Source organism: Octodon degus, unplaced genomic scaffold, assembly GCF_000260255.1.
Source record: "Octodon degus isolate 3935 unplaced genomic scaffold, OctDeg1.0 scaffold00036, whole genome shotgun sequence".
NCBI lineage: Eukaryota > Metazoa > Chordata > Mammalia > Rodentia > Octodontidae > Octodon > Octodon degus.
Genome location: NW_004524612.1, coordinates 9,025,413 through 9,039,034, shown reverse-complemented (window position 1 = coordinate 9,039,034; position 13,622 = coordinate 9,025,413). Strand labels below are relative to the sequence as shown.

At 55.1% G+C, this 13,622-nt stretch overlaps 1 protein-coding gene across 2 annotated transcripts; it reads left to right on the top strand.

Annotated features, from left to right (window-relative positions):
• Positions 1-8,410: 8,410 nt before the first annotated feature.
• On the top strand, positions 8,411-12,404 carry Egr3 (early growth response 3). Of its 2 annotated transcripts, XM_004630657.2 has the most exons (3): positions 8,658-8,810; positions 9,243-9,295; positions 10,096-12,404. In XM_004630657.2, the coding sequence occupies exons 2-3, from the start codon at positions 9,256-9,258 to the stop codon at positions 11,106-11,108; spliced, it is 1,053 nt and encodes a 350-aa protein (XP_004630714.1). In that variant the 5' UTR covers positions 8,658-8,810; positions 9,243-9,255; the 3' UTR covers positions 11,109-12,404. The 2 variants fall into 2 exon arrangements, with proteins under 2 accessions (XP_004630713.1, XP_004630714.1); XM_004630656.2 differs by lacking the exon at positions 9,243-9,295 and having other exon boundaries at positions 8,411-8,810.
• The last annotated feature ends 1,218 nt before the right edge of the window (positions 12,405-13,622 follow it).

Genomic DNA, 13,622 nt, shown 5'->3' with positions numbered 1-13,622 from the left:
GGAGGGAACCAGGCTCTGGGGTGTCCAAGGCGGACACTGGAAGACCCCAGACTGGGCTAGGCTTCACATCCTATCTCCTAAAGACTTTCTTGCTAGTGCCTCAGTTTCCCCAAATGAGTAGCAGTAGCTCAAGTTTCGCACCCCCCCCCCACACACACCCTGCCCCCGGGTGGCAGCAGTATTAATTACAGTTTGTTCCTCGCTTTGAAGATGAAAAATGGCAAGGATCATTACCACTCAATTAACGGGGCCATTACCTCTTGAGTTTATGGCTGATTAAACTCTACCCCACCCTAGCCCCTCCCCTAACCTGGGATCCACTCTGTTCCCTGGTGTCCCTGCCTCAGCCGCCCCTCACACCCCACCCCATAGGCTCCATCTTCCTGAATTTCACATTGGGAATTGGCCTCCTCCGGAAAGGAGTCCTGGTAGAATAATGGCACAATCCATGTTCAGCAAGCATTTATTGAGGTTGTCTGATGTATCTGAAATAAACTGCTGAGATACTGCAGGGAAGGCCACAGACTTGAGCCCTTTCACTTCATAAGGTTTTTGTTCTGAGGTCCAAATGTCCCAGTGCGTCTGGCACATACCCAAGATTCCCTTTGGTCCCCATCTCTCCATGATTCCTCGTTCATCCAGAAAACTGATGAACCTAGGTCAGGCCTCCCTCAAAGCAAGCTGGAAGGACGGTGCTAATGGTTTCTCGTTAGAGATGAAAACAGTGAGGCTAACATGAAGAAGGGTGGGATCTCAGGTCCTTTCAGGCCCCTCTTCCTTCTCTTCCCCATTTGGGGTCTTAGCCCCTCCTCAAAGGCTCGCTCAGGCCCCATCCTCCTCCATCTAAAAGTTTCTCTCTGAGCAGCTCCCTCCTGCATGCAGCTCGTCCCCCTGCACTTCCTGCTGTGCCTCCTTAGGACACTCAGGCCTTCCATGGGAGCATCTCCCCAAGAGCCTTCTTCCTCATCCTGTAGTAAGTTGTCTGCTGCTGAGCACAGGCTCAAGTCACAGGTTGGCTTCTTCTACCTGGTAGCAGGAAGTGTTCGGTAGACAGGGAATCTCATGGATCTACCCTTGTGGTGCGGAGTTGGGAGCAGAAGATAGGACTAGAAAGGGCTAGATGGAGCACATGGAGTGGATCCAGCTTCCTGTCTAAACAAGCACGTTTCAGAATCAGGAGTGATCAAGTTGGACATCTGAGGCGGGTCAAGAAGACTGTCCCCATTCTAGGGACATGCACAGGACTAAACCCCAAGAAGACCAAAATGCATAAGACCCAGTCCCTGTTCACAGGAAGCTTGGATGCTACTCCTTAACTTTCAGGGTGACCCACTTGGATGATTCTGCGTTATTCCGGTCCTCTGTGTTACCTAAGAGAGAAAGGGAAAAGTCACACCCCTGTCCCTCTGCTCCTCTCCCTTTCTGGGAAGGCCATGCCATCAGTCAGGGCTTTCTGATCAATCCCCAGGCCTCCAGGGAACTCCAACCAGGCGCCCCAAAGAGGTCACTGAATGCTTTTCCCTGGTCCCAGGTTATTGATAGGACAGCAAAGAAGCCAAATGTGTATCTCCAAACCTCACTGATGAGCAGTGATGAGGCCCAGGAGGGGCCTCAAAGAGATCAGAGAAAGGACTTAGGAACTGAATGCGTCTCTGGTTCCCCAAAAGCTCTTCTTACAGGGCAAATGAGAGAGAAGCCTGCCAGCCTTTAGGTTTGGTCTCTCTACAGTCTCTCCACAGGAGTAAAAGCCTGCTTAAAGGTGAGAAGTGTTGATGAACCCTTACCCTCCTCTGTGTGTGTGTGTGTGTGTGTGTGTCTGTGTGTTGCTCTCTCTCTCTCTCATCCATTCCATCACCCCCTATTTTGCTCCCCCTGACTGCCAGTCTGGTCCCCTCACATTTGCACCTTTTCTCATTCATTTCGAATCACAAAGTTCCTCTTTCCAAAAAGCCCCATCCCCTGAGAGTCCTTTCTGCAGTGATACCACTCTCCCAGCTGGGAAGGGGCTGTCCCAGCGAGGCCCCAGGGGAGTGACAAGCCCTCAGGCACATGATTCTACTTACTCTCCACGAACCCCAGAGTTAGGACAGCTCAGTTTCCATTACAAGCCCTCATTTCCTGACCCGGTTCTTCTCCCTAGGAACACTGGAGCAGCACCCCAACCCCAAATGGAGCTCTAAAACATTCCTCCCTGCCCTAAATGCAATAATCAGAAGCCCCTGGATTTGCAGAGCTGGAAAAGAATTTAAAGGAAGTTGTCCAGTCCAACCTCTTCCTAAAGCCCAGGAATGAGAAGGGGCTGGTCCAAACTTGTAGTTTATAGTAGAACCTACCACCCAGATTTCCAGGCTAATATTTACCCACCTGACTTTCTTAAGTCTTCTACTCCCTCCTCCTCCCTCCTTGGCCCAACCCACGCCCCTTGCTGTGTAGCCCAGCCAGGCCTGCGCTCACCCCTTGCCCACCCATGCTTAACTGGAGGCTGGGGACTCCCTTTGGAGAAAAGCATCCGGAACAATGGCCTAGGGGCCTGGTGCACCCTCCCAGCAAAAGTTACTTTGTAACTTCCTCTTCCTGGTCACCTGAGTCTCCCTGAAATTATTTAAAGCATGATCAAAGCTTCCTTGTGATTGGATTTAGATTCAAAATGTGTATCATCGAAGTGTAGCCTGTAAGACCAACACTGGGAGTATGAGGCAGAACTGCTTCCCAGCCTTTGCGACCCAGTGAGAACCTGCTTCAAGAAACAAAACTGAAAATAAAATTAAATAAATAACTAAAAATTTAAAAACAAAATAGAAGTGTATGATCAGCTTAGAAAAGATGTTATGGCCTTTGACACAGCCTGAGGAATTGGGACCTGAGCTCAGAAGGCTACAGTTCCCCTGACACTGTTCCCCCTAGACCGAGTTGGGCAAGGGCTTCTCCCCTAACCCCATCCTAGGTCCAAAGGGATGCTGGGATGCCACATCCAGCCTTTCTTCTATATATTGCTTTCTCCCCAGGTCTATACCTTTTTCATCCTTTTACCCACATGTACCATCTCATTTCTTTGCTCTGACATGACAATAATGGAGAAAGAATGCTTGAGGTTACAAGCCTTCTTTTTTGGATTCCAGGATGAATTCAAATGTCAGATCAATCACTTTGTGGCCAAGTGACCTCTGGCAAGCTATTCAAACTCTTCTTAATGACTTACATTTTTCATCTAAAAAAAAAGCATGTAAGTGCAGTGACACAGACTTATAATCCCAGTACTCAGGAGGCTGAGGCAGGAAAACTGCCACAAGTTCAAGGCCAGCCTGGGCTACATAGTGAATTCAAGGCCAACCTGAACTACATAGTAAGACTGTCTCAAAAGAGAAAAAGCACAGAGGCAATTGTTGAAAGGGTAGTCCTAAAAGCTTCACATAGGACTGTCGTAAAGAATGAAGAAAAACAAAGGTGTCACACAGCCTGGGCAGGCAAGCATTAGTTATCAGTCACCCCATCTTCTGTAGCCCAGAAAGCTCTGTCAGCCAACATAGTGCCCCAGACAACACTTAGCTCCAGATCAACCGGGAGCACCAGCTTCAAGTTCTCCAAGAAGCCTGCAGGGCCCAGCCAGGCCGCCTATGCATTTATTTCCCTTCTGCAAGCTTCCAGGCAAAAACCTACTTAGCCTCTAAGCTAAAATGGCAATGACCTAAAGAAATGCAGGAAAGGCTGGCCAGGGAGATGTTATCAGTGAGCTCTGGGTCCCCTGTGACCCCTCTGCTCAGCCCTTGACCCAATAAAAAGCACCTGAGGGCCCTCAAAAGAACCAGCACTTTTAGGAATAATTTCCCCAGAGTGGGCCCTCCACGTGGGTATCTGGGGTATTTGTCCCCAAACCTCTCACTTCTTATCCCCAGTTTTAATGTCCCATCACAAGATTTCATTCCCATTTTCCAGGTGTTGCTCATGCTAGGTATTGACTTTGTTTTCTTTAGAGTATTTATTACCCTCACTAAGTTTTATGTTTTATGGTTCTGGAGAAGACCGCAGGGTGGGGCCTGCTAGGCAAGGGCACTACAATGGAATTACATCCCAAGACATGAGGATTTCAAAATGCAAACACCCTCTGAGAAGGGCAAAGCACGAAATGTCTAAGGCCCCCCCCAGGTTGAATGAATGGGGGTTCTTTCTTGGGGGACAGCAGAGGGCTAGCTGTGTTTTGCAAATGGGGGGAGCCAAATAAAATTCAGAGGGCAGAAGCGAACTACAGACTAAAGGACCAGGACACAGCCGCATCTTTTTCTGCAGGGGCTGTGGAGCACCCATCTCTGTCTCCTCCTTCCTTTAGCCTTCCACCATGGAAGCAGGCCCTAGAAGTGCAGCTGCTGGGCGAGTCGGGTTCCCAGAGCAAGAGCAGCCCCGGCCTGGCCTGGCTTAGCTTGGTGGCTTGGCTCTGCTGCAGCGGCACCACCCCCCCAGCTCTGGGGGAGGGAGCTCAGAACCAGTGCCTACTCGCTCCCCAACAAGTTCAGGGCTTAGAGTTCAGGTAATTAAGCCCTTGGCAATCTCACCTGAGCATGCCAATAAAACTGAAATAAACACCTTCAGCCCCTCTCCAGAGAGGAAAAACAGGGAGGGAAGAGAGGGGAAAAACACTTTTTTAAAAAAATGACGGATTCAAGTCCTGGCAATCAGAAAGGAGAACACTAGAGTTCCATAAGATAGCCCCTCTAAACACCCCCTGCTCCACAATCCTGGTTGTCCCTTCTGCCACACAACATTGGTGGCCTCTGACTGACACCATTATCCAGGGTAACAGTGGCCAACCTGAACAGGAAGCAATCAGGGAGGGTGAAAGTTTTATGGGGAGGGCTTCCCTTTCCCCCAGCATGTCTCAGCATAGTGAGAGGGAAAGGCACCAGAGTCCTCACCCCACCCCAGGAGCCACAGCGATCCACTGAAAAAGTCCAAAGGGACACTTCAGAGTGTGAAAGAGCAGCTCCGTTTCATGCTGCCTTGTGTTACAACCAACTGTTGAGATCTTAATCCATGCCGGGGCTCCTGCAGGATGGGGCCTATTCTTTATCCCTACCTTGGTACAGTGCCCAACCCAAGCAGGCATTTCCTTTTCTCCATAAATAATAGGCATTAATATTCCTTGTATATGATCGCACTGGCATGGAATGGAGTTCCACACCTGGCCCTGTTTACTATCTCTCATTCCTGGGACACACAGCAGGAGAGAATTTCTGTAAAGTGGCAAGGTGGGTGAGAACATAGTTTAATAGTAGTAAATCTACTGCATATTAGGTCTCTGGCATACTCTATTAGGATTCTCTAATTTAATCTTTCCTACAGGATAGGCACTGTTATTGTTATCCCAATTTACAGATTAGAAAACTGAGCCCAACAAAGAAATTCGCAAGTTTGGTCAAAGTCACACATAACTGTTTTCCTCAATACTTTAACTGAAGGCTTCCATTCTATGCTAAGAATAGGAAGAAGGGGAAGTCTTCCTATTTCAAAAGACCCCTATCTACTCTTGCCCAACAGGAAGCAGTCAGCGAGGGTGGAAAAGGGCCCAGCAACACGCTGTCCTTGTAACTAGCCTCCCGGCATCGGCGGACTTCTCTGGAGTGGTCACTCTCCTTGGTGTGCTGGAGCGCTGGAAGGTGCCAAGGGCTGCGCAAGCAACCACCCCTGCCTTTCCTAAGGCAGACCCTGTAGAACCTCCTCGAGTTGACTGTCCTCTCCTTGGAGAGATCTGACGGGTGGAAAGTGGGTGCACTGTGGCGTCCTCGGGAGTTGAACTGGGCAACTGGAAACCTATCACTTCCTTCCCCCCACCCCCGCAGGCTCAGCTCTGCTTCGCGCAGGGAGACATGGGCAATGCAGTCAGTCCTTGGGCCCTGTCGCTCCCCCAGGGCTGAAAACCTCGCTGCAGCCTAGGGCTGGAGCCCGCGGAGACACCCCATCCAGCCTCGGTGCACGCGCAGCAGGAAGCGCCTCGGAGGGGCCAGGCGCGCGCCAAGCTTGGTGGACGCCCCCGCTACCCGCCCTTCCTCTCCTGCCAGGCTCTGTGGCCAGAGGCCTGGGCCTGTGGCTAATTTTTCACGCCCCCCAGACCGCCTCCCTAGGTGACGCTACAGCCTGTGCGGTTCCTTTAAAGGCTGCGGGTTCCGCTCTTCTTTCCTTTTCCACTGGATGCCAAAATGTGCAAATCCGGGGACCGGAATCTGCAGCCAAATAGAGATGGAGAAGGGGCGCGGCCGGCGCGTCACCGGATCCGCTCCTTGTATGGCTCTTCCCGGCTTGGCCCGCCGCCCTGCGACCCTCCCTGCAGCCGCGGGGCCCCTCCCTCACCCAGCGCGGCTCACACTGCCACCCACGCCCCCGACCGGTCGCTCGCCACCCCCAAGGGAGGGAGCCGGGGGCGGGAGGCACAGCCTGCACAGATTCCGGCCAGAGCTGGGCTCGGCTGCAGCGCGCTGCCTCCCCGCGCCGCGCGGGCGGAGGAGAGCCGGGGCGCGCTGTGCCTTCACCGGGGAACTGGGAGCCCGGCGGGAGAGGCGGCGGGGGTGGCGAGAGGGGGCTCGCGGGCGGCGGGAATCCCTCCATTCCTAAGAACTAGAGATCTGGAGGAGGCCGGGCCTCCCATCCTCCGCTCCCCAAGTGGAGAGAGGGGAGGGAGCAAGGTTGTCATCCGCCCCCTCTACAATGCGCAGCTCGGGAGTTCCTCCCACACTTCCCCGGCCCGCATGGCCCTCCCACGGCGTGAGGCCCGGGGATCCTCTCTTCCTCCTCGTCGACACTCCCACTCCCCGAGACATGCACGTTCCCCCAGCCTCGACTCCAACAGGGGACGCGGGATTCACCGTGCCCACGCGGCCACCGAGGAGGGAATCCTCCCCCGCCAAGCCGGTGTGACTCCGGGTCGCGCTTCCATGCTCCCTCCACCTCCTCCTTGCCCGGGCCTGGCCGCGAGCGCCTCAGGAGCAGGCCTGGGGAACACAATACCCGCCCCCGGGATCCGCTACCGCTCAGCGAGGTGACAGCGCTCCGGGTCTGCACACAGGCCTCCTTTGGCTGCGGGGCGCCGACAGGCGGCACTGAGGACAGCCCTGTGGAGGGGGGTTGGGGTGGGTGCAAAAACTAGAAGGCGCCGAGGAAGTGCAGGGCCAGTGGGTTCCAGCGGTCGGCGCGCTCTGCTACAACTCAGCGGCGAGCCCTTCGCAAGCAGCAGCAGATAGTGACTGTGCCTGGGCCTGCTGGGACCTCCTGCCATCCTGTGGCCAAAGAGGTTGCTTTAGAACTGTTCGGGAGTTTATTTAGTGCACGTGTTTTCTATCTCCTAAACTTCATGCCTTCTTCGCCACCCAAACCGCACATCCTCAGCCCCAGATGTATGGGGCTCTCGCCTCCCGCGCCGCCGCTGGGGCGCAGCCCGGAGTCAGCGCCGGGTCAGAAGCCCCGGGCGGGGCAGGGGTTGTGGGCGGCAAATCAGAGTGAAGTCCGCAGAAAAGTTCTCAGGGTCGTGGACCGAGGACACTTTGAAACCCCACCACCATCCTAGCCAACAGGAAGCACTTAAGTCTGAGGCCTGGGTAGGGACTGTGCGCCTTGAGGAGCGTCGGGGAGCAGGGTCCAGCGGGCCCCTTCCAGAATCCCCAGCAGTTTCCTGGGCCGCCGCCGGGTGTATTCATTTCTCTTTCTCCTTGCTGGGGTAGTCTGAAGGCAGTTCCAAACAACCCCACCCTCTGAACCCTCCCCCAAACGCACCCTATAATGCAGACCTGAAATAAGCCAGGGCGTGTGTGTGCGCGCGCGCACACACACACATTCACACGCTGGTTTTTCAACCGCGCGTTTAGCGCTTTGCATCCAGCTGCATCCCTGCTTTCTTCTTTCCTCTCGCGTTTTCCTTCTTTTTTCTCTTATTTGTCTCTGTCTTTTTTCAAGAGCAGCATGTAGTGCAGGGCTCTTGCACGTTGGCTGCGGCCCGCTTCCTGCTTTCTAATGTTCCATTGTGAGGAGCTTCCATTGTGACGTCGCGCCCCTTCGGCTGGGCTTTGTCTGTCCATATATGGGCAGCTACGTCACGGAGCTTTCCCGGGGCTCAGATAAATAGGCTGGTGGAGTTCCCTGGCTGGGAGCTTTTGGGCAGCAGTGAGCTTGCTAGCGAGCGGCGGGGCTGGTGGTGGTGGTAGCGGCGGCGGCAGCGGCGACAGAGGCGGCGGTAGCAGCAGCATCGGCGGCGGTGGCGGGGGGGGGGGGGGGGTGAGGGGGGGGGGGGGGGGTGGCGAGCGCGTGTCTGTTTGTGAGATCAATTCTGAGGCCGCGTCCGACCCCCGAAGCCGAGGTCCCCCCCAGCCCAGCCCTCACCCCACCCCTGTACACGCCCCACCCCCCACCCGCGACCCAGCCTCGCACGGCACTAGCGGAGGCGCCCGAGAGGATCACCCCCTTTGCCCCCCTCCCACCCACCCTCCCCCCAAAAGAGAAGATACCCTCCCCTGGCCCACCCCTTCCCCTCTTCCCTCCTCCCCCCGAACTTTCCCTCTCGCATGCTTTTTCCCTGCACCACGGATCGACTCTCGGATGCCGCTTGCCTGGAAGCTGCGTTAGGAGCGAGCGGCGGCGGTGGCCGCGGTGGCGGTGGCGGCGACAGCTCGGGAGTGCTATGACCGGCAAACTCGCCGAGAAGCTGCCGGTGACCATGAGCAGTTTGCTAAACCAACTGCCTGACAATCTGTACCCCGAGGAGATCCCCAGCGCGCTCAACCTCTTCTCCGGCAGCGGCGACTCGGTAGCCCATTACAATCAGATGGCTACAGGTAAGGGCGGAGGGGAGGCGGTGAGGCAGGAAAGGGAGAAGAGGAGGAGGAGGGAGCGAGCTAGCTGCGGATGGATGGCTGCGTGGATGGAAGGATGGATGGATGGATGGATGGATGCATAGATGGATAGATGGATGGATGAAGGGGGGGCGCTGGAAATTATCCAGAGGGCGAGTTGCTTTTCCCACCCACTCCTCCCGCCCTCCTCAATCGGGAAGGCTTGGTTGGCGACGCCACCGTAGAGGCTTTGGTTCTCCCGGGTGGGGGCAGCCGCCGACCAGAGGGAGGTAGGTGCGAGCAGCTCTGGGGTTCTCCCTCCCCACGCAGGGGGCCCGATCTCTGGGCTGCGCGCAAGGCGTGGTGCTGTAGCCCCCTTTCTCGGGAGGAGCCCAGCGTCTTTTTCACCCGCGCTCTCCCCCCTTACTCCCTCAGCCTCCCACCCGGGATGGAGCCATGTGCAGCGTGGAGTCCCCGCGGTGGGAGAGGTACTGCGACGCTGCCTTTCCAGGGCGTTCAGCAAAGCCGTGGGGGTGCGGGGACGGCGGGGAAAGGGAGGGGCACTAGCGGGGGGCTGTCACGGGGGGCCATCCCGGGACCACGGAGCTTGGGAAGGGCTGCTGCTCCCTCCACGGAAACATCGGCCGGTTTTCCACCGCCCTCCACCTTGCTAGCTGGGGCTGGGCTTCTCCCCACCAGCAAGAGCTGAAAGCTCCTTCAGGCCCAGAGAAGGCTGGGGCTGGGGGAGGCGAAAGGAGAGCTCTCTTCTCGGGCGGCACCCTTCCACGCTCTGAGGACAAAGCGTCAGAGCGCTCCGGTCTGCGACCTGGGCGCAGCGCGCGAAGGGGGCATTGCCTGGGCGGTAAAGACGCGGTGTCCTGGAGTAGACAGGGCCGGGGAAAGAGGACGAGTTGTGTGCGCTGGAGAGCTAGAGCCCCGCTCACTCCGGGTCTGAAACTACCTGTAGCTGCAGCTACCTGCCCGCCCCACCTCGGGAAGAACAACAATGCTTCTCGCGCTCGTGCGCGTGTGTGTGGTACGTGAGTGTGTGCGTGGCGTGTGCGGAGTGTGTGCCGCAGCCTCTCCACACCCCGATCCGTAGTATTTTGCTGTATCCAGGTTGCGCTCGGGAGCGCGGCACCGCCCGCTTTGCGCTCAGCCTTCCTCTTACCCATGCGCTGCGCACTCCAGCCGGCCGCACCCTCCGTACCTGGGCGAGGACCTGGGTGCAGCGCAGGAGCCAGCTTGACTTCACTAACCCCTTCCCTCTCTCCCCTGCTCTCCGCAGAGAATGTGATGGACATCGGTCTGACCAACGAGAAGCCCAACCCGGAACTCTCTTATTCGGGCTCCTTCCAGCCAGCCCCCGGCAACAAGACCGTGACCTACTTGGGAAAGTTCGCTTTCGACTCCCCTTCCAACTGGTGCCAGGACAACATCATTAGCCTCATGAGCGCAGGCATCTTGGGGGTGCCCCCGGCCTCAGGGGCGCTCACCACGCAGACATCCACAGCCAGCAGCATGGTGCAGCCGCCGCAGGGAGACGTGGAGGCCATGTATCCGGCGCTGCCTCCCTATTCCAATTGCGGTGATCTCTACTCGGAGCCCGTGTCTTTCCACGACCCCCAGGGCAACCCAGGGCTCGCCTATTCCCCCCAGGATTACCAATCGGCCAAGCCGGCTTTGGACAGCAATCTCTTCCCCATGATTCCTGACTACAACCTGTACCACCACCCCAACGACATGGGCTCCATTCCGGAGCACAAGCCCTTCCAGGGAATGGACCCCATCCGGGTCAACCCGCCCCCTATTACCCCTCTGGAGACCATCAAGGCATTCAAAGACAAGCAGATTCACCCGGGTTTTGGCAGCCTGCCCCAGCCACCGCTCACGCTCAAGCCTATCCGGCCCCGCAAGTACCCCAACCGGCCTAGCAAGACCCCGCTCCACGAGCGGCCCCACGCGTGCCCAGCGGAGGGCTGTGACCGTCGCTTCAGCCGCTCGGACGAGCTGACCCGGCACCTGCGCATCCACACGGGCCACAAGCCCTTCCAGTGCCGGATCTGCATGCGGAGCTTCAGCCGTAGCGACCACCTCACCACCCACATCCGCACGCACACGGGCGAGAAGCCCTTTGCCTGCGAGTTCTGCGGGCGCAAGTTTGCGCGCAGCGACGAGCGCAAGCGCCACGCCAAGATCCACCTCAAGCAAAAGGAGAAGAAGGCAGAGAAAGGGGGTGCGCCCTCTGCATCCTCGGCGCCCTCCGTGTCTTTGGCCCCCGTGGTCACCACCTGCGCCTGAGGCTCGGGCTGCCAGGCCCCCTCTTTTTCCCTCCAGTGCCTCCCAGCTGCTCGCTTGAAAGCAGCGGGAAAGCCAGCCACGGAGGCTCAGGGGCCGCGCCCTGGCCTCTCCATGGACGTGCGGCCCCTTCACCCTTCGATGCCCCCGCTCCCACCCTTTCACACCCGCCTGCGGTTGGGGGCCAAGGCTGGAGGCGCCTTCCCCTCGCCGTCCCCCCCTTAACCGAGGCGTGGGGGCGGAAAGGTGGCGTCTAGCCCGCTTTGTTCAGTTCGGATCGCCTTGATCCAGGGGCCGCTGGGCCGCTCTAAGGACCTGCGGGGGACTGAAAGGGGCCCACCCCAACCCTCGCCGGACCCAAGCACCTCACTGGTTCCCCCATGTCCCCCTCTGTCCCCCATCGGAGACCCGAGAGGGGGCGGGGGTATGGAGCGCACCAAAGCGCAGAGCTTGCTGCCCGCCGCACGCACGCGCGCCTGCGTGCGGGGATGCGCGCGAGTGTGTGCGTGCTCGCGTGTGTGTTTGTGTGTGTATATGTGTGTGCGCGCGCACGCGTGTGTGTGTGAGAGACTCTTGAACTGAACTGGGCTGTGTCTACCCTAAACTCTTCCCCACATCGGGTCCCCAAGGTGCCGGGGATGTCCCGGGCTGGGAGCCTGCACGTGGCAGGAGGAGATGGTCTTCCATCTGCTCCGAAATAATGTTTCTTACAGAAATGCCTCGGATACCGCTGCCGCGGTGCTGCTGCCGCCGCTTTGGGTTTGACCCCTCGAAACCCCTCCCTTTCTGAGTGCTTGCCTCTTAGGCCTCAGGGCACTTTGATCTGCGGGGAGAAAGCGTCCGCCACTGAGCCTGCCTTTTAAAAATGTATTTCCTCGGCCCCACTTCTGAATCCGGGTTCCCGAGTTTGGCCTCTGCCCTTACCCACGCTCCTCCTCTCTTCTCTCTTAGCCTTGTCCAAGTGCGTCTCAAAATCTTTTCCCAGAAAGGCAGGCCTCAACCAGCCACCAGCTTTTCATTTGCTCTCACCTACATACCCATTCCTCCTTCCCACCTTTCATGAGAGAGCTGGCTCTGGTTGTTTTTGCCCAACTGATTGAATTTAAATATAAGTATGTGATGTGTGTATGAATGTGTATGTGTGTACAAAAACGCACAGACATACATATATATAATATACACACAATATGTATTCCTAGCAAAAACAAATCTCTAAGGTACTTGGTTATCCAGTGCAGCACACTGGAATAAAGAGAATCTGTAGGCATCTACAGCTTTAAATGATTTATTTTTATGAAAATGTTAACTAATGAGATTATATCTACATATGTGTGTATGCATGTGTGAATATACCTAATCACATACATGCATATGTGTGTGTATATATGCATACACATCTCTGTCCAAATTCTCCTCAAAGATACATGAGGATTTTTGCATCAATTCATGTAAATGAATGAAGCATCTCTTTTTCCATACCCCAGTCTCACCTTCTTCCTGCCCTACCTCACCTCTTCTCAGGCGCCCCTCTCCCCCAGTGGCCCCTCCCAGCCCTCCCTCGCACAGGGTGGCCCTTTGGGATTGGAGAAGTAGGGAAGGGTGCTCTCTGACACAGCTGCCAGCAGTCTTGACTGAATGTACTGTTCCCTATTCGCGTTATTTCTCCTGCGGCCAGAAAGCTGCCCAGAGAGAAGGAACAAAGGTCTGGAGTTTACAGAATGTCTGTTTTTAAAGTCACTTTATGCGTTTCCCACTTTTTTTTTTTTAAATAAAAAAAGCACCGTTTTGGTGGTGGATAAATAATACTAAAAGGACTCTAGGGGAGAGAAACTCAAAGAGCAGGGGGATTGTGAATTTCCAGGTACGGGGGCTTTTTGTAGGAGAGAGAAGAAGATGAAGTTTGCCAGGACGGCCCATATTTTTTCAGCTGAAGGGTAAAATCTTTCTTTGCAGAGACAGTATTTTGCTGAATACTTTTTATAATGTGATGATTATTAAAAAACAAAAAATTTTGGTCACTTCAAAGCTGGAAGGAGGAATCAGATATCCTTTAATATTTTTTCCTTACTCCTTCTGGAATATGCATGTCACTGCATGGTAACTGAGTTTTCCTTTGTTTTAATAAAACTGTTCTCAGACATTTAAGCTAAACTAAGAGAAAAATAACTTTGTTGCCAAAAGGTTGTGCTATTGGGATTTTTTTTATATGTCTGCATGTTTTAAAAACCAACAAAAGAAAATGCACTCTAACTTATGTGAACTGAGAGAAAAAAAAATCAGGTTTTAAACAGGAAAACCTATGGGGGATGATATTTTTTGAAAGACTTTTGTATAAAGTTGAGTACTTAGAAAAAGACAAACCAGATGTAATATATTTTGTGGATGTTTTTATTTCTTGGATTTATAGTACCTTATACTAAGGTTAAAAAATGCTTGATATTGTGAAAAGGTGAAATTCTTCACCAACATTTCATTTGCTCCTTTGTCACATTGTTATGCCAATATAATATAGTTAAT